This window comes from Erinaceus europaeus, chromosome 11, assembly GCF_950295315.1.
Source record: "Erinaceus europaeus chromosome 11, mEriEur2.1, whole genome shotgun sequence".
In the NCBI taxonomy this organism is placed as follows: Eukaryota; Metazoa; Chordata; class Mammalia; order Eulipotyphla; family Erinaceidae; genus Erinaceus; species Erinaceus europaeus.
Genome location: NC_080172.1, coordinates 118,368,496 through 118,387,223, shown reverse-complemented (window position 1 = coordinate 118,387,223; position 18,728 = coordinate 118,368,496). Strand labels below are relative to the sequence as shown.

Sequence of the window (18,728 nt, the reverse complement as noted above, 5' to 3'; positions counted from 1 at the left end):
GCCCCACCTCGGGTCCTTGCAACACCTTGTTCGAGGACTCTGACTTCAAAGAATTTTTTTTTTAGATCTTAATTTTTTTATATTTATTTATTTATTTTCCCTTTTGTTGCTCTTGTTGTGTTAACATTGTTGTTGTTATTGATGTCGTCGTTGTTGGATAGGACAGAGAGACATGGAGAGAGGAGGGAGAGACAGAGAGGGGGAGAGAAAGACAGACACCTGCAGACCTGCTTCACCGCCTGTGAAGCAACTCCCCTGCAGGTGGGGAGCCGGGGGCTCAAACTGGGATCCTTACGCCGGTCCTTGCGCTTTGTGTCACGTGCGCTTAACCTGCTGTGCCACCGCCCGACTCCCCAAAGATTTTTTTTAATTATCTTTATTTATTTATTGGACAGACACAGCCAGAAATTGAGAGGGAAGGGGGTAATAGAGAGGGAGAGAGAGAGAGAGAGACAACTTACAGCTTTACCATTTGGGAAGCTTTCCCTCGCAGATGGGGACCGGGGGTCTCAAACACGGGTCTTGCACATTGTAACATGTGCGCTCAACCAGGTGTGCTACCACCCGGCCCCAAAGAATTCTTTTTTTAAAAAAAAAAAAACTTTATTGTATGTGATAAGACAGAAATTGAGAGGGAAGGAATATAGAGAGGGAAAGAAAGAGAGAGACAGAGAGACACCTGCAGCCCTGCTTCACTATTTGTGAAGCTTTCCTCCTACAGGTGGGGACCGGCGGCTTGAACCGAGTCCTTGTGCGCTGTAACATGTGCACTTAACCAGGTGCGCCTCTGCCCGGCCCCTGAAGTCACAGTAGTCTTTTCTGTAAACTGAGGAGGCTGGCGTCCTCCTCGGGTGATTGTGAGGAACGATTCTGATGCTGTCATAAACTGCTCGGCTCGGACTGGCCCGGAGCGAGTGCTCGGTCCTTTCGAGGCCTTCCCCCCCCGCACCTGGCCCTGCACCCATCCGTGTGGCCAGCAGTGTGCAGAGGGGAGGTATCCCGGCAGCTGGGCCAGAGCTCAGCTCCTCTCCCGACACCTTACACAATCCAGCCGCAGAGTCCCAGGTCGGCCTCCGTCACACCGTGTCTGTAGGACCCTTGCACCAGGCTCAGGGCCCTGCCTTCAATGTGCCCCCCCCCCCCCCGGCACCCCTCCCATGAAGGCTTTTACTGAGCAGCCAGGCTGCACCACTGCAGCCCAGGGAACTTCACTCTGAAGCCACATTCAGAACTGGAGCTGCCCTCCTGCCGGGGCTTGTGGGGACAGGGAGGAAGGAGGAAGCCACCTGTGAAATCACCTGAAATCAGACCTGGTTCTGGCTCCCAGGCCTGAGTCAGCAAAGAGACACCTGGGCCTGAGCCAGCCCCTGTCATCAGGAAGGCCACCCAGACTCCTGGAGTCTCAGGACAGGTCTCGTATCTTACTCTGCCTTGACATAAAGGACACTCTCAGCTGTTACTTGAGATCTTACTCTCTAGAAGAAACATGCCGCCCAGAGGGTCTGTATGCTGCCCGGTCAGGAGCCAGGCCAACAGAACTGTCAGGGTGAACTTTGCTCCTTAACAGCCGTGTGATTGCGGGCAGGTCACCTGGCTTCTCTGGGCCTCAGTTTCCTCACCAGCAAGACAAAACTGTCCTTGGAGAGCTCTGTGGGACTCAGATTATTTTTTTAAAGACTTTTTTTAAATTATTTATTCCCTTTTGTTGCCCTTGTTGTTTTTTATTGTTGTAGTTATTATTGTTGTTGTTGTTCGATAGGACAGACAGAAATGGAGAGAGGAGGGAAGACAGAGAGGGGGGAGAGAAAGACAGACACCTGCAGACCTGCTTCACCGCCTGTGAAGCGATTCCCCTGCAGGTGGGGAGCCGGGGGCTCAAACCGAAATCCTTCTACTGGTCATTGTGCTTTGCGCCATGTGCGCTTAACCCTCTGCGCTACCGCCCGACTCCCGGGACTCAGATTATTTTGTCTAACAAGACTATCCTAGAGCTCTCCTCATGGAGTTCTGTGGGACTCGGATTATTTTGTCTAGATAATGTTCTTTGAGCAGAATAACTTGCAGCAGCTCATTGAGACGTATTATTTTTTAACTTTTCATTAGTGATTTAACAATGATTGACAAGACTATAAAGAACAGTAAAGAACAAACACCTCATCACAGACCCCTGCAAGTGTCAACCCGGCTTTGACCTAGCACGTTATGATTGGGGCCTCCTCAATCGCTATTGAACAGGCCGGTGCGCCGCTATGTTCCATCGCTGGGGAGCCAGAGACGACCCGAACTGCCCCTGCGGCTCCAGACAGACTATGACCCACATAGTCAACGACTGCCACCTCTCCAGATTCAAAGGAGGTCTCGAAACTTGACATCAGGCTCAACCTGATGCTGTTGACTAGCTACGGAAGAAGGGCAAACGCTAGAAGAAGAAGAAGACAAGACTGTAAGATCACAGGGGCACAATTCCACACAGTTCCCGCCACCAGAGTCCCTGTCCCATCCCCTCCGTGGGAAACTGCCTTATTCTTTATCCCTCTGGGAGCAGGGACCCAAATTCTTTATGGGGAGCAGAAGGTGGGACCCAAATTCTTTATGGGGAGCAGAAGGTGGCTTCTGTCATTGCTTCTCCGCTGGACATGGGTGTTGGCAGGTGGACCCACACCCCCAGCCTGTGTCTGTCTGTCCCTAGTGGGGCAGGGCTCTGGGGAGGGGAGGCTCCAGGACACATGAGTGAGGGCGTCTGCCCAGGGAGGTCATGATGGTATCATGGTAGCATCTGCAACTTGGTGGCTGGAAGGCAGTAAGATATAAAGCAGAACAAACTGTTTAATGAGCAGGAACCCAAAGGTAGGGATAGAGCAGATGAAATTAGTGGTCTTCGTGTGGGAAGAAGCTAGGAGGTCTATTTAAGGTCTAGTCCAACGGGCCCATGACTTTAGTAAATTTTGCCTGAACCCAACAGCAAACGTGCAGGTGGACTGGTGTCTGGGAAGGTGGCGTCAGAGTTGAGAACAGGGCTAGGACATTAACATGCATTGTTACTTGCTGTAGTTTTCTCACTCTCCTATTACTATGTACAGGCCTGTCCTCAGAAAATACTCTGTGTGCATAAGATCTGATTCAATTTTAGGGACTTTGGAGACCTCGCAGTTTCCATGTGTGGGTTCTGCAAGGGTCTGGCATCCACAGGAAACATAGCCGCCACCCAGGGTCTCCATGTGATCTCCCACTACGTCTCTGAGTGGCTCTGTGCAGGTCACTGTCCCTCTCTGAGCACCAACATGACTTTTCTCACCTACGTGAGCAGAGGATCAAATGCTACGCCGGTTTCTTTTAACTCTGTGGTTTTGTGTTTCTGCAAGGTGAGCTTATCACTCGGCACCCTAGGCTGATCCTTGGCTGCGGGGTATGATGTTCCAACTTTCTGTTCTCAGGTCCCAACTGAGGCCCGAAGCCGGTCAACCTCCCCGCACTTTTCAGGTGATGTTACTTCCCCAAGTGTTTCTCCCCGGTGTTTCACGTGGGACCCAGTAGCTGCTCCATCGTCGATTTTTGCTGAGAGGGTCAGCGAACTGAGACTGTCAGAAGCTTTGGGCCATGCGGGCACCTTAGTAGGTGTCAGTAACGGTTAGCGGACACCCTGCGGGAGGCTGATCCCGCTCACACCGTCAGCACATCAGCCTCTCCTGAGTGCCCACTAGAGGACACCTAGTTTGTATTCTGAGCAATCCCCTAAGGGCCTGAGAGCTGCCACCTTGCACACTGCGCAGTAGTGACATCTGACTCAACCACCAAACACAATTTAGCATTCCTCAGACCAGCTGAAGATCCCAGTTATGAAGAAAGATGGTCCTTAAAAAGATAATGTTTTCCTTTTTTAAAAAATTTATTTTAAAAAGAAGACATTAACAAAACCATAGGATAGGAGGGATACAACTCCACACAGTTCCCACCACCAGAACTCCGTATCCCATCCCCTCCCCTGATAGCTTTCCCATTCTTTATCTCTCTGGGAGTATGGACCCAGGGTCATTGTGGGATGCAGAAGGTGGAAGGTCTGGCTTCTGTAATTGCTTCCCCGCTGAACATGGGCGTTGACAGGTGGATCCATACTCCCAGCCTGTCTCTCTCTTTCCCTAGTGGGGCAGGGCTCTGGGGAAGCAGAGCTCCAGGACACATTGGTGGGGTCGTCTGTCCAGGGAAGTCTGGTCAGCATCCTGCTGGCATCCAGAACCTGGTGGCTGAAAAGAGACTTAACATACAAAGCCAAACAAATTGTTGAACAATTATGGACCTATAGGCTGGAATAGTGCAGATGAAGTGTTGGGGGGTACTCACTGCAGACTATTGTGTACTTTTGCTTTCAGGTATATTTTTTGCCCTAGTTTATGGATACGTGTGAACATATGCTCAGTCTTTTTTTTTTTTTTTTTGTGAACAGTTTGCTTTCATGTGTATTAAAAGTGGAGGCTGGGAGATAGTGATGGTGCACAAGACTGGTGTGAGCAGGTCCTTGTCCCATCCCACGGGACCTTCAACGTGGGTTAACCTAGGAGAGGGAGTGAGGACAAGGACAAGAGGGAGAGGACAGAGGACAAGACACACGAGAGAAATGAGACAAGTCAAGATTCTGATCAAGTCTGTTTATTAGCACCAAAGATGCTGCTTTTAAGGCCGGGGTAAGGGGGGAGTTAGCAGCTGAGGACTGTTGATTGAAGTGGTGTGTTGTCATGGTGATCAGCTGTTATCTGGAAGGTCCTGGGTGATTCATGGGGAAGTGGAATTGGGAGACAGAAACTTATCTTGTCTGTGAACAAAGACTCTGAGGTGTAAAGAAGCAGGAACTTAACTTTTAAGCAAGGCCGTCTGTGAACAAAGACGCTGTGGTCATGCCAGTAGCAACCTGGAGGGCACATGTGGCTCCCCACAGGTCCCAAGCAGGCTCAGTCCCTGCCACCACGGTCACAGGTGAATGGTGCACTTGTGCTCCCCATGCGGGATTCGGGCCCACACTCCTCGAGGGGTAAAGAACAGGGAAGCTTCCAATGGAGGGGATGGGACACGTAACTCTGGTGGTGGGAACTGTGCGGAAGTGTACCCCTGTGATCTTACAATCTTGTTAATTATTATTAAATCACTAGTGAAAAGAAAGGAAGCAAGGAAGGAAGGAAGGAAGGAAGGAAGGAAGGAAGGAAGGAAGGAACCTTGTAAAATCATTATATTACTCTGAAAATATGAAAGGCTGTGAAAGGTATTGGCTCAGGGGAGGGCAGGCTTGGTAGCTACTCAAGAGAAAAAAGCTTGATGTTCACTTTTCACTGCTTCTTTATCTTCTCTTTTGAGTATCCTACCAAGAGTACTCACTACATTATTAAACAAGCAGTCAGGAGTTATTGCGAGATTACGTTCTTATTTTAAAAATAATGAAATCTCATTATCAGTCACAAAGTTTTGAAGCAGAAAAAGGGGGACCAGTGCCCCACACACACACAAAGACAATGTTTTTTCTGGGACTTATCTAGCTCTTATTAGGAAAGTATCTCTAGACCTCTTAAACTTACATCCTCCCTCCCCATCAACAGGAAAAGGAAAGTAAAAAGAGGAGGGTGGTGGTGAGGTTGCCACGGGTAGGAAGTATTCTTCGTGGGCAGTAAGATGGCAGCAGGCGAGATGTTGCCTGGGGGGTCCGTGGGCAGCCTGGTTGCTGACCCCCATCTGAGACTGGGTCTGGCCTCCCTCTGGTGAGCCCCCATGGAACACTGACTCAAGTCACTGCCAACACCCCCGGACTTGCAGGTGGCCAGTGAGGTCTGGCACAGCTGTGGCATCTCGCCGGGGGCAGAGTCGGTGGTAGTCAGATCAGCTCTGAGCCCTCGTTTCCAGACGGCAGGCAGTGAGGACGTGACAGAGTGAGCAGCGCTCCTCGGGCTTGAGGTGCACGTCCGTCCAGGCAGATGAGTAGCTGCCCAAGCAGAGCATCATGGTCACTCGCGCTGCTCAGGGGGCTACGCTCATTCCAGGTACGAGATGGTCACTAAGGCCACTCGATGCCGAGCGAGACCAGCAGGCAGTTCAGGTGAACACGAGAGGCTTCTTGGCTGAACAGCTCTGGGAAAACGTGACACTCTTTCTGCCTTGAGCAGATTCAACTATTCAGGTAACAAGACAAAGTAGCATCTGGAAACTGGAGTCTACTATGCATCTCTTAGGGCATTCGCATACTTAGAAAAACATCTTCAAGAACTGGATACTCGTTGGTGACTTTATTCTGCTTAGACCATGTGCTCTCTCCTCTACAGGCTCAGCAAACAGTGACATGTTTGGAATCATAGATGCACAGGTGTTGTTGCCAGGAACTGTCTGGAAGTAGAGGGTGCTAAGAATAGTCAAGGGTATCAGCCCCAGAGTTTGGCCTTATTCTCTCTATATAAATATATGTCTATAGTCTATATTATGTGCTATGCAATACATTATATATAATAAAAATGAATGAATATATATGTTGTATATAAACAATATATTAAAGTAAAATAATATTATATATATATATATATTTTTTTTTTAGCCAGAGCACTACTCAGCTCTGGCTTATATGGGGGACTGAACCTGGGACTTTGGAGCCTCAGGCATGAGAGTCTCTTTGCAGAACCATTATGCTATCTACCCCTGGCCTGGCCTGGCCTTATTTTTTTTGTTTATTTATTTATTTATTTATTCATTTTCCCTTTTGTTGTTCTTGTTTTTTATTGTTGTTGAATTGTTGTTGTTATTGATGATGTTGTTGGATAAAACAGAGAGAAATGGAGAGAGGAGGGGAAGACAGAGAGGGAGAGAGTAAGACAGACACCTGCAGACCTGCTTCACCACCTATGAAGCGACTCCCCTGCAGGTGGGGAGCCGAGGGCTCAAACTGAGATCTTTATGCCGATCCTTGCGTTTTGTGCCATGTGTGCTTAACCCACTGTGCTACCGCCACTGCCACTGCCACCACCCCCCAATTAAAAAACTTTTACAGAAGAAGGAAGAAGTCCTGAAAGGTCTAGACCCCTCACTGACCTAAGACTGTCTAAGCTGATGGACAGCAGACTCCTGGGGAGGGGTCATCATAGGAATGTTTCCATCCTCACAGCCAGAGCTTCTCAGGAAGCTGTGCGTCTGACCGTGAACCCGCCTTCACCCCCAGGATGCTAGTGTAGTAGGCCCAAAGCCCCCCTCTTTGAAAATAAGTGTCCCCCAAAGTCCAGGCTCTGAAACAGAGCCCAGTGGTGCCCAGAAGGAATTTAGGGAGCCTTGGAGCTCAGGTAGGCTTCCTGGCTTCCTGGAGGAGGTGACTTCAGAAAGATGAGTAAAGTAGTCAAGGCCAGCTGGAACACCGGCCCTGAGGCACAGGCTCTCTGCCTACAGGTGGTTCAGTATTTCTGGAGGGTTCAAGTGGCAGGTAAGAGCGAGGCTGTGAAGGAGGCAGGGCCCAGGTCACCACTCTACCCCATCTGGGCGGGGGGTGGGGGGGATGTAGTTAGCATAATGGTTATGCACAGAGACTCATGCCTGAGGCTCTGCAGTCCCAGGTTCAGTCCCCTGCACCACCATCAGCCGCAGACACACTTGTTTGTGCCACAGAAACACTCAGAAAGCTGCTCCTGACAGGGAGCTAAGCCCCAGGGCAGGGCAGCAAGGCAGCAGGGCCGTCTCTGTAAATATTAACCGTCTCCCTTTGCCCTCACCGTCCTCTGCTGCCGTCACTCTGCACTGAGTTGCCCAGATTCCAGCTGAGCTCAGAGTCCGTGCTGCCAGTGACCTCACCGAGCCACCTGCCCTCAGTCTCCCGTCCTGCTCCCAGGGCCCGCAGTGTCTCACTGGAAAGCCGCTGGGTGGTGGCCCCTGAGTACTCACCGCTGACCTCCTGGGGCCTGGGGGCAGCCATGGTGCCCGTGGAGCTCACGCATCACCGTGTCTGAAGGCCTGGCTTCAAGCCTTTGCCGCCCAGCTGCAGGGCAGGGGAGCTTCGCGGGCGGTGGAGCAGTGTGGCAGCAGTCTTTCCTTCTGTCTGTCTGTCTGTCTCCTTTTCTGCCACCCTGTAGCCTGTAAAGAAAATTCACCCGCAGAGTGCTGACCTGGTGTAGTGGCTCTGCACATGGGCTCTGGGGCAGACAGAGCTTCAGGTTCAAACCCCATTCCCACCAGATGCCAGTGGTTCACCCCTCTGGGGAAAGAAAAGAAAAGAAGGAAATTTCACCCAACCCCAACTCATTCTGTGTCCCCCTTTAACTAGTTTTTGAACTTTTAAAGATATCTCTTTTTAAAAAATTTCTCTATGGGGGGCTATTGGTTTACAGTCAAACAGTAAAATACAGTAGTCTGGACATGCGTGACATTTCCCAGTTTTCCACATGACGGTTCAGCCCCCACCAGGCCCTCCTCTGCCATCCTGTCCCGGGACCTGAGGCCTTCCCCCACCCCAGAGTCCTCGACCAGGCACTGCACTGCGCGTCTTCCTTCCTGCTCGTGTTTCTCAGCTTCTGTCTCTGAGTGAGATCACCCCACTGTACGTACAGTCTCTTCTCCTTCCCGTGACAAGTCTGCGCCCTGCAGCCACCGCCGGCACCCTCTGCCACCCTGTTGAGGCCCCAGTGCCTCCAGGCCGCCTGCCTCTTCCCTCTGGAACTGCAGGTCACAGCTAGTGTGAGCTCCTCCCTGCTGCCCTCTGACTCCCACCTGAGGAAAGCCTCAGTATTCCTCCTTCTGGCTTCTGTCACTCAGCGTCTGTTCTTCAAGTTCAGTTCAAGAGGCAGCAGAAGAAGACTTGCATTTCAGTAACCGATATTTCAGTTCTGACCCCGAGGCCAGTCTCTCCAGTGCAGACATTTCTCTAGTTGCCTTTGAAATGTTTTATTTTTTTATAAAATGGAAATACTGAAAAGACTATAGGATAAGAGGGGTACATTTCCACACAGTGCTCACCCCCAGAACTCCGTATCCCATCCCCTCCCCTGATAGCTTTTCCATTCTCTGTCCCTCTGGGAGCATGGACCCAGGGTCATTGTGGGATGCAGAAGGTGGGAGGTCTGGCTTCTGTAATTGCTTCCCCGCTGAACATGGCTGTTGACAGGTGGGTCCATACTCCCAGCTTGCCTCTCTCTTTCCCTAGTGGGGCAGGGCTCTGGGGAGGTGGGGTTCCAGGACACATTGGTGGGGTTGTCTGCCCAGGGAAGTCAGGTTGGCATCATGCTAGCATCTGGAACCTGGTGGCTAAAAAAGAGTTACAATATAAAGCAGAACACATTGTTGACTAATCATTAACCTAAAGGCAAGAACATTGCAGATGAAGATTGGGTCTCCATTTTGGAGAAAGCTGGTAGGTCTGTTTTAGGTATATTCCAGAGGGCCCGTGACTTAGTTTTTGTCACTTAGTTTTTGCCTGTGCCTGGCATCTAATATGTCTGAAGAGATGGTTTCATAGTTGGAAAAAGGACTTCTTCTTCTAGCGTTTGCCCTTCTTCCGTAGCCAGTCCACAGCGTCAGGTTGAGCCTGATGTCAAGTTTCGAGACCTCCTTTGAATCTGGAGAGGTGGCAGTTGCTGACTATGTGGATCATAGTCTGTCTGGAGCCGCAGGGGCAGTTCGGGTTGTCTCTGGCTCCCCAGCGATGGAACATAGCGGCGCACCGGCCATGGCCTGTTCGATAGCGATTGAGGAGGGCCCAATCATAACGTGCCAGGTCAAAGCCGGGTTGACGCTTGCAGGGGTCTGTGATGAGGTGTTTGTTCTTTACCTCAGCTGACTGCCAACTCTGTTTCCAAGGGAAAAAGGACTAGAAAGCTGGATCAAGGAAGAATAGCTCCCAAATATGGGGAAAGTGTATAAATATTGTTACCTGTAAACCCCACCGGTTTGATCTGGGGCCCTGTTCAGCACAGGAGCCTGTGTAAGCTCTGCATCCCTGAGCTTGCATTCTGTGGTCACAGCTAGGAACATTCCAGGCTGCGCTAATTAAAATCTATAAAGAGCTCACCAAACTTGGCAAAAAAAAAAAAAAAAAAAAAGCAAATGATCCCATCCAAAAATGGGCAGAGGATCTGAACAGAATATTTACTACAGAAGAGATCCAAAAGGCTAACAAACATGAAAATTTGCTCCAGATTGTCAGAGAAATGCAAACAAAGACAACACTGAGATACCACCTCACCCCTGTGAGAATGGCATACATCAAAAAGGACAGCAGCAACAAATGCTGGAGAGGCTGTGGGGACAGAGGAACACTCCTGCGCTTCTGGTGGGAATGCAAACTGGTCCAGCCTCTGTGGAGAGCAGTCTGGAGAACTCTCACAAGGCTAGACATGGACCTTCCACATGACCCAGTAATCCCTCTCCTGGGGATATACCCCAAGGACTCCATAACACCCAACCAAAAAGATGTGTGTCCACCTATGTTCATAGCAGCACAATTCGTAATAGCTAAAACCTGGAAGCAACCCAGGTGCCCAACAACATGAGTGGCTGAGAAAGCTGTGGTATATATACACAATGGAATGCTACTCAGCTATTAAGAACAATGAACCCACCTTCTCTGACCCATTGTGGATGGAGCTAAAAGGAGTTATGTTAAGTGAGCTAAGTTAGAAAGACAAAGTAGACTATGGGATGATATACAGAAGTTGAGAAAGAAGAACAGAAAGGGAAATTCAAAGCAGAATCTGACTAAGTTTGGAGTCAGGCACCAAAGTAAAAATCTGGGTGGAGGGTGAAGGTAGATATTCAGCTTCACTGGGGGGGGGGGGGGGGAGGGGTGGGACACAGTCCTTTGGTGGTGGGATGGTGTTAATATACACTCCTATTAACTTACAGTCTCACAAATGACTATTTAATTAATTTGAGAGGGGGAAATGGTTTGAATGTTTCAAACTTTTTGATGCATAGACCATAGTCTGAGTACATGTTCCTTCAATCTACGTACTTAAGACTTCAAATTGGTAATCAGACTGAATCTTAACGGTGGGCTCAAATTGTTAATACATTTCTAATAATGACTTGTTCTTTAAAATATTGTCTCCAAAAGGTGTTTTTTTTTCCCCAAAGGAAACTGCTTGTCATTTGTCCTGTAGGGGGCTGGGTAGATGACATAGGGGTTGGAGACTGGAAGATGATGGTGTCTGTGATTCTGGCAGTACTTGTTCTGAGCCCCTGTTCATTTGTGTGTGTGAGTGATGCTTTTGCTATTATATTTATTCTTTTGTCTTTTCATTACTCAAACTGCAAGCCAGTTAGGATGGATCTGACGGTAAGTGGCACTTGTCCTACACCGACTTGTCCAGCTGGGTGCTAGAATGTGTTCCGGCCCAGGGAGACCGGTGCCTTGCCCCGCTGGGTTCTAGAGTGTCTTCCGGCCCAGGGAGACCGGTGCCTTGCCCCGCTGGGTTCTAGAGTGTCTTCTGGCCCAGGGAGACCGGTGCCTTGCCCCGCTGGGTTCTAGAGTGTCTTCTGGCCCAGGGAAACCGGTGCCTTGCCCCGCTGGGTTCTAGAGTGTCTTCCGGCCCAGGGAGACTGGTGCCTTGCCCTGGTGGGTTCTAGAGTGTCTTCCGGCCCAGGGAGACTGGTGCCTTGCCCTGGTGGGTTCTAGAGTGTGTTCCGGCCCAGGGAGACTGGTGCCTTGCGCTGCATGGTAGCTCCCAGCATGGCTCCTGGTTTAGGCGTGGGTAAAGAGGGGAGTCTCTCAGGGGTCCCCAATGACCCTGAAGATGACCTCTGCTCCTCCAGGACAGCTGAGTCCTCCCGGAAGAAGAAAGAGAAGCTCAGGAAATGGAAACGTTATCTCCTGATTGGCCTGGCCACTGTCGGAGGCGGGACGGTGATTGGTATGAGCTGTTGGCACTTGGGTCCGGGCCAGGGCTGAAGGTGGCGGCAGGCTGGGGCCGAGTTGGGGGAGGACAGGCACATGTGCGGCGGAGAGACCCCCATCCCGCAGCGGGCCCTTCATCAGGAATGAGTGTGATCACTAGGATTGCTGGAAGCATCCGCGGAAGGCTCTGAACGGCTCAGGGAGAAGCCTGCAGGCCACACGTTCACTCCCGCACCTTGCCCCCCACCTGCTCTCCCTGCAGGTTTGACCGGGGGCCTCGCCGCCCCCCTCGTTGCTGCCGGGGCCGCGACAGTCATCGGCAGTGCCGGGACAGCTGCTCTGGGCTCGGCCGCTGGCATAGCAGTCATGACCTCACTGTTTGGAGTGGCGGGAGCTGGACTGACCGGTAAGGCCTGAGAGAAGTGCTGGGTGCTGAGGAACTTTGAGCTAGAAGGACCCCGGTACTGAAGGTCACCAGGGGTGGCTCTAGGGGTCGAGGGGGGCCTGGCTTGGGTCACTGGGTACCGGAACTTAGAACAGACCTCGCACAGTGTTGGACCAGGAGCTTGGCATGGGCCAGGGTGAAGACTGAGTTGGAGACACTGTACCAGGTAAAGACTTCCAGGGGCTGGCTAAGCACACACATTAATCAGCACACTCCAGTGCCCAGCTAGCCTGAGGGCGTTTCTTCCCGGGCACGTGCTCTCTGGGTCGGAGAGTACTCGACCGGAACCAATCTGGTCTGCTGCTCACTCAGTGACGCGGGAGAGAGACCAGGGACTCGTGGTGGAGCGAGAACACCATGCAATGCCTTTATTGATCAGAGACAACGCCTTTATAGATTTAGAACTGGAAGTGGCCAGTCGGAAAAGGAAATGGCTGGGAGAGGGGGTGGAGAAAAGGAAAGAGTGGGAAGGTAGAAAGCTTCTGTAGCAATGCTTGCTAGGGTTTTAACTGGCGGGATTAATGTGCCCTGCAGGCAGGGCGGGTCTCAAGGTAGAAAGAAGACAGATCAGGCAAAATAGTGATTATGTAAATAGACCATAGTGTCAGCAGTGGAGGATGGAGGGGGGGGGGGCTGCCCGACACTCCAGGACCTGGGCTCGAACCCCCACTCCCCACCTGCAGGAGGAGCACTTCATGAGCAGTGAAGCTTGTCTGCAGGTGTCTCTCTTTCTCTCCCTATCTCCCCCTCCCTCTCAATTTCTCTGTGTCCTGTCCAATAAAATGGAAAAAAATAGCTGCCAGGAGCAGTGGATTTGTGGTGTCGGCACCAAGCCCCAGCGATAACTCTGGAGGAAAAAAAAAAAAAAAAAGAAAAGGTCGGGTGGTGGCGGCGCATCTGGTTGAACACACACGTTACAGTCTGCATGGGCCCTGGTTCAAGCTCCCAGTCCCCACCTGCAGGGGGAAAGCTTTGAGAATGGTGAAGCAGGTCTGTAGGTGTCTCTCTCTCCCTCTCTCTCTCTCTCTAGCCCCCTTCCTCTCCATTTCTGGCTGTCTCTGTCCAATAAGTAAAGATATTTTAAAATATTGTTAAAATAAAAATATTGTGTCACACCCTAATGTCCATTGAGGATGGAGCAGTGGTTGCAGCCAGATCTCTGAGCTCCAGCCCTGACTGTCACTCTGAGGTGGAAGGCCTTCCCAGGCCTCGTAGCCTCACTTGTAGCTGGCCACTGTGCCTGGCATTCTGTGCCCCGTCACACCCACCCCTGGCTTTGGCTCTTTAGGATACAAGATGATGAAGCGTGTTGGTGCCATTGAAGAGTTTATGTTTCTGCCACTGACGGAGGGCAGGCAGCTGCATGTCACTATCGCCATCACAGGCTGGCTGGCGTCCGGCAGATACCGTAAGGACTGAGGCTGGACTGGGGGGGGGGGGCTGGAATGGGTGTTGGCTGAGCTAGGCCTGCTGCATCCTGACCCACACTCTTCCTTGCATGGCTTTAGGGGATGGGCCCTGTTTTGCTGAAAAGGAAACTGAGGTTTGGGGGGGGGAAATGAGGTGACTTTATCTCAGATTCACTCATTTCCTTTCACCCAGTCAGCTATCTGTCCAGCTGTTCATCCACCGATCCATCCATCTAGCCATCTGTCCATCCACCCATCCATCTAGCCATCCATCCATGGAGCCATCATCCAGCCAGCCAACTAGCCATCCGCCCATCCATCTGTCCATCCAGCCATCCACCCATTCATCTAGCCAGCCAGCCATCCATCTGCCCATCCATCCATCCAGCCATCTGTCCATCCAGCCATCTGTCCATCCAGCCATCCATCTACCCCTCCATCTACCCAGCCAGCCACCTATCTGCCCATCCATCTGTCCAGCCATCCAGCCATCCATCCATCTGTCCATCAGCCATCCATCCATCTGCCCATCCAGCCACCCAGCCATCTAGCCATCCACCCATCCATCCACCTATCTGTCTAGCCAGCCAGCCAGCCATCTGCCCATTCAACCATCCATCCATCTGCCCATCCATCCATCTGCCAGCCATCCATCCAACCATCTGTCCATCCAGCCGTCCATCCAGCCAGCCAGCCATCTGTCCATTCAGCCATCCACCCATCCATCTGCCCATCTATCCACATATTTATCCTGCCTTCCATCTACTTATCTATTCATCTCTGTCATCTACTCACTTACCCACCCACCCATGCACACACCTATCCCCCGGTGCACGTGTTCAGATACGTTCATAGAGAGCTCTGTGTGCCCCGAGTCAGCCATGAAGCCAAGAGCAGCACAGTCAGTGGGGGCAGATCTTCCTCGTGCTCATGGAGCATGTGAGCTGAAGAAGGAGTTGACCCACTGAAGAAGTAGATACACCTCGCGGGTGCAGAGTAGGGAAGGCAGAGTGTTTCTGGGGAGGGAAGGAGGGAAAGATTCTGGGAGGAGGCAGCCATTGAGCTAGAAGACTGGCGGGGAGTTTCCAAGTGAAGGAGCAGGAGAGAAGCCATGCAGAAGGACAGCACAAGAGCCAGCTCCGTGGCACACAAGCGCCAAGAGAAGCAGGCAGGGGTGCCAGCCAGAGGGCAGGAGGTGGCAGAGTGTGGAGAGCAGATTCACAGTAGCCTGTGGGCTGTGCTGGGAGTTCTCTTGCCTCAGGTCAAAGATAGCAGAGGACTTCAAGCACATGTCGATGCTGTGGCCTCAAGAAAGTTATTTGGCGGCTCTGGGCCTCCGTGGCGTCATCTGTGCAAAGAGCAGCTTAGGCGAGGGATGCTTGGCGTCTCCTGGCTTCTAACTGGCTTTCCACAAGCACGAGTCCCTTTTGCTCCTCTGGTTTGGTTGTGCCCGTGTTGGGGGCTCTCAGCAGGGTGGCAGTGCAGACAAACGCGACGGTCCGTTCGCTGCCTGGCTCACTTTGGCAAGTGCCTGGAGTTGGAATGGCAAACCGCTCATTGTGGGGGCAAGGGTGGCAGTCACTGCTCTGGGTTCTCTGGTCTCTGCACTGCAAGGGTGGCAGTCACCGCTCCGGGTTCTCTGGTCTCTGCACTGCAAGGGTGGCAGTCACTGCTCCGGGTTCTCTGGTCTCTGCACTGCAAGGGTGGCAGTCACTGCTCCGGGTTCTCTGGTCTTTGCACTGCAAAGGTGGCAGTCACCGCTCCAGGTTCTCTGGTCTCTGCACTGCAAGGGTGGCAGTCACTGCTCCGGGTTCTCTGGTCTCTGCACTGCAAGGGTGGCAGTCACTGCTCCGGGTTCTCTGGTCTCTGCACTGCAAGGGTGGCAGTCACTGCTCTGGGTTCTCTGGTCTCTGCACTGCAAGGGTGGCAGTCACCACTCCGGGTTCTCTGGTCTCTGCACTGCAAAGGTGGCAGTCACCGCTCCGGGTTCTCTGGTCTCTGCACTGCAAAGGTGGCAGTCACTGCTCTCTCTTCTCAGTGATGCAGCAGAAGCAAGTGAGAGCACGCCCAGGCTCTTGCTAGAAGTATTTCAGAGACCTTTTGGCTTCTGTTGATTTACTTTCGTTGTGCCCTGTTACAGAAAGGTGGAGATGGTGCGGCCAGGTGGTGGTTAAGGATTGGTGCACCTGGTTGAGCCCTCACATTACAGTGAGCAAGGACCCAGGTTCAAGCCCTTAGTCCCCAGCTGCAGGGGGAAAGCTTCACAAGTGGTGAAGCAGGGCTTCAGGCGTCTCTCTGTCTCTCTCCCTTTCTCTCTCATCTTCCCCTCTCAATTTCTCTCTGCCTCTATCCAATAATAAATTAATCAAAGAAAACTTAGGAAGGCAGAGATGGGGAGGAAGAGGCCTGACACGTTTCCATCAAGGAATTTATGATTCTCACCGGGAGGGTGGAAAGCAAATCCCTTCTCTTTGTTTTGCTCCTGTTTGGCCTGGTTCAGAAGTCGAGTTTATCTGGGGAGGAAGGGAATCCTCCTCAGAGTTCTGCAGTAGCCTGGTGTAGTGTGTGTTTCAGGCAGAGGAGGTGACTAAGAGAAAATGTCACCAGCCGATTAAGTTCAGGGTGGAAGTGAGTCACCATTTCCTGTTCCCTTGACAGCAGAGGAAAAGCCTTGGTTCCACCACAGCCATGATGGTGTCTGGAAATTTGGTTGAACCTTCTTCAACCCAACCCCTTTTCAAACAAGCTGACAGTCAGAAGGGTGACCGTCTTGTGGCTCCAACCTGAGCCCTGGGCTAGGCAGGTTCACTTAGTCCTGTCCTTTTTTACTAAGAAAAAGGACATTATCTGAAATTATTTTAATATTTGTTATCTTTATTTACTGGATAGAGACAGCCGTAAATTGAGAGGAGAGAGGGACCTAGAGAGACACCTGCAACATAGCTACACCACTTGCAAAGCTTTCCCCCTGCAGGTGGGGACGGGGGTTCGAACCCAGGTCCTGGAGCATTGTAACGTGTGTGCTCAACCAGGTGTGCCACCACCCGGCCCCTGACTGCTTTATTCTCACAGTGCTTCTGTCAAGAGACATAAATACTAATTTGCTCACTTAACAGATAAGCAGGTAGGTTTGTGGTGGGGTCGTGGCTTTGACCCAGATATCTAGAAACTGATGCAGTGCAATCCTGCCGCCAGTCCCGATGCTCCATCTCTGAGCTAGGCGCTGGCACATCTAGTAGAGCACAAACGTTCCCATGTCTGAGAAGCCAAGTTCAAGCCCCCGGTCCCCACTCACAGGGAGGAGGCTTCCTAGGCAGTGTAATGGGGCTGTAAGTATCGACTTCTCTTTCTTTTCCTATTTCCCCTCTTCCTTTTTTGATTTCTCTCTGTTATCAAAACAAAAGAAGGAAAAAAATGGCTACCAGGTGTGGTGGATTTGTTGTGCAGGTCCCAGGGCCCAGCAGTGATGACCCTGAATGCCGCCTCCTCCTCCCCCGCCAAAAAACTGTGACACAGCTCAGTTGGGATGGTGTGTGCTGCTTTGCCGTGTGCACCGGCCAGGTCTGAGCCCGGCCCCTGCGGCATGGAAGGAGGCCTCGGTGCTGTGGTCTCCCTCTGCCTGTATTTCTGTTTCTCTGCCTCTGTCTGGGGAAAGAGATGTTCCATCTGCTCTGTTCCATCTCTGACAGAGGGGAGGGAGGCAGCTTTGTCCCCCAGGGTTGAGAGGTGAGAGTCCCCCTGAGTGAGTGACTCCTTGGTGGGGACACCCTCTGTCAGACAGCTGCGAGCCCCTCCCTGCGTCCCCCCAGGCACCTTCAGCGCACCCTGGGCTGCCCTGGCCCACAGCCGCGAGCAGTACTGCCTGGCCTGGGAGACCAGCTACCTGATGGAGCTGGGCAACGCCCTGGAGACCATCCTCAGCGGCCTCATCAACATGGTGGCCCAGGAGGCCCTGAAGTACACGGTGTTGTCCGGTAAGCCCTCCATGGCTGAGCGTGCCCGGGCCCCCAGCGTGCCAGGGCAGGTGCCCAGCTGTCAGGACTCCAGGGCGCCAGGGCTGTGTTCTGTGTGTGAGGAGCCTGACCCCTCTCCCATGTGCTCTGTCAGCTAGGGGCCGCCACAGCGAGGCACCCCAAACTCCGTGACCTGAAGCCCTGCGCACTCACCCTAGCAGAGGAGTCTGGGGCGGCTCTGTGGGCCAGCTGGCTGGGTGGCTCTGCTGGGGGTGGGGGAGAGCCCCTCAACTCTGGCCCCTGTCTCTCGTCCTCCTGGGACTCGTGGGGCTTGAGGCTCCGAGGGGCAGTGGGGGCCGGGCCGGGGAGGGGCTGTGCAGTGATGGGTGAAGTGTGAGGAGTCCAGTGGACGCTGGAGCTGGAGCTGGAGCTGGAGCTGGAGCCGGCTTAGGAGGCTCAGGCAGGGGCATCCAGACAGTGGGCCGGAGAGGCCTTGGCTTCAGCTGCTTTCCTGTCATCTGGTTCTCTGTCCATACCTGGAAAACACAGAGGCTGAGTTAGAGACCACACGCCTTCACTCAGGGGCCACTCACCTAGATGGACCCTAACACATGTGCAGGAACACACACACACACTCACACACAAAGACACTCACACATACTCACACTCTCACACACACTCAGACATACATAGACACTCACACACAGACACACACTCACATATACACAAACACACATATACACACACACACTCAGACATAGACACACACACACACTCACATATACACATACTCTCACACACATTCAGACACACATAGACATTCACACAGACGCACACACACTCACATATACACAAACACACATACACACACACACTCAGACACACACTCAGGCATACATAGACATTCACACAGACACACACTCACATATACACACACACACACTCAGACATACATAGTCATTCATACACACACTCACATATACACACATTCACACATACACATACTCACACACTCAGACATACATAGACACTCACACACAGACACACACTCACATATACACACACTCTCACACATTCAGACACAC

At 52.0% G+C, this 18,728-nt stretch overlaps 1 protein-coding gene across 3 annotated transcripts in view; it reads left to right on the top strand.

The window, feature by feature from the left end:
• TMCO4 (transmembrane and coiled-coil domains 4) overlaps window positions 1-18,728 on the top strand; it is an 84,466-nt gene that overhangs the window by 35,610 nt on the left and 30,128 nt on the right. For all 3 annotated transcript variants that reach the window (XR_009552328.1, XM_060200890.1, XM_060200889.1), the window contains 4 exons: window positions 11,755-11,852; window positions 12,099-12,242; window positions 13,570-13,689; window positions 17,500-17,664. Coding sequence is in view for 2 of the 3 variants with exons in the window: in XM_060200890.1 (XP_060056873.1) it covers window positions 11,755-11,852; window positions 12,099-12,242; window positions 13,570-13,689; window positions 17,500-17,664 (527 nt within the window). In the remaining variant the exon portion in view is untranslated. The remainder of the gene's footprint in view (window positions 1-11,754; window positions 11,853-12,098; window positions 12,243-13,569; window positions 13,690-17,499; window positions 17,665-18,728) is intronic.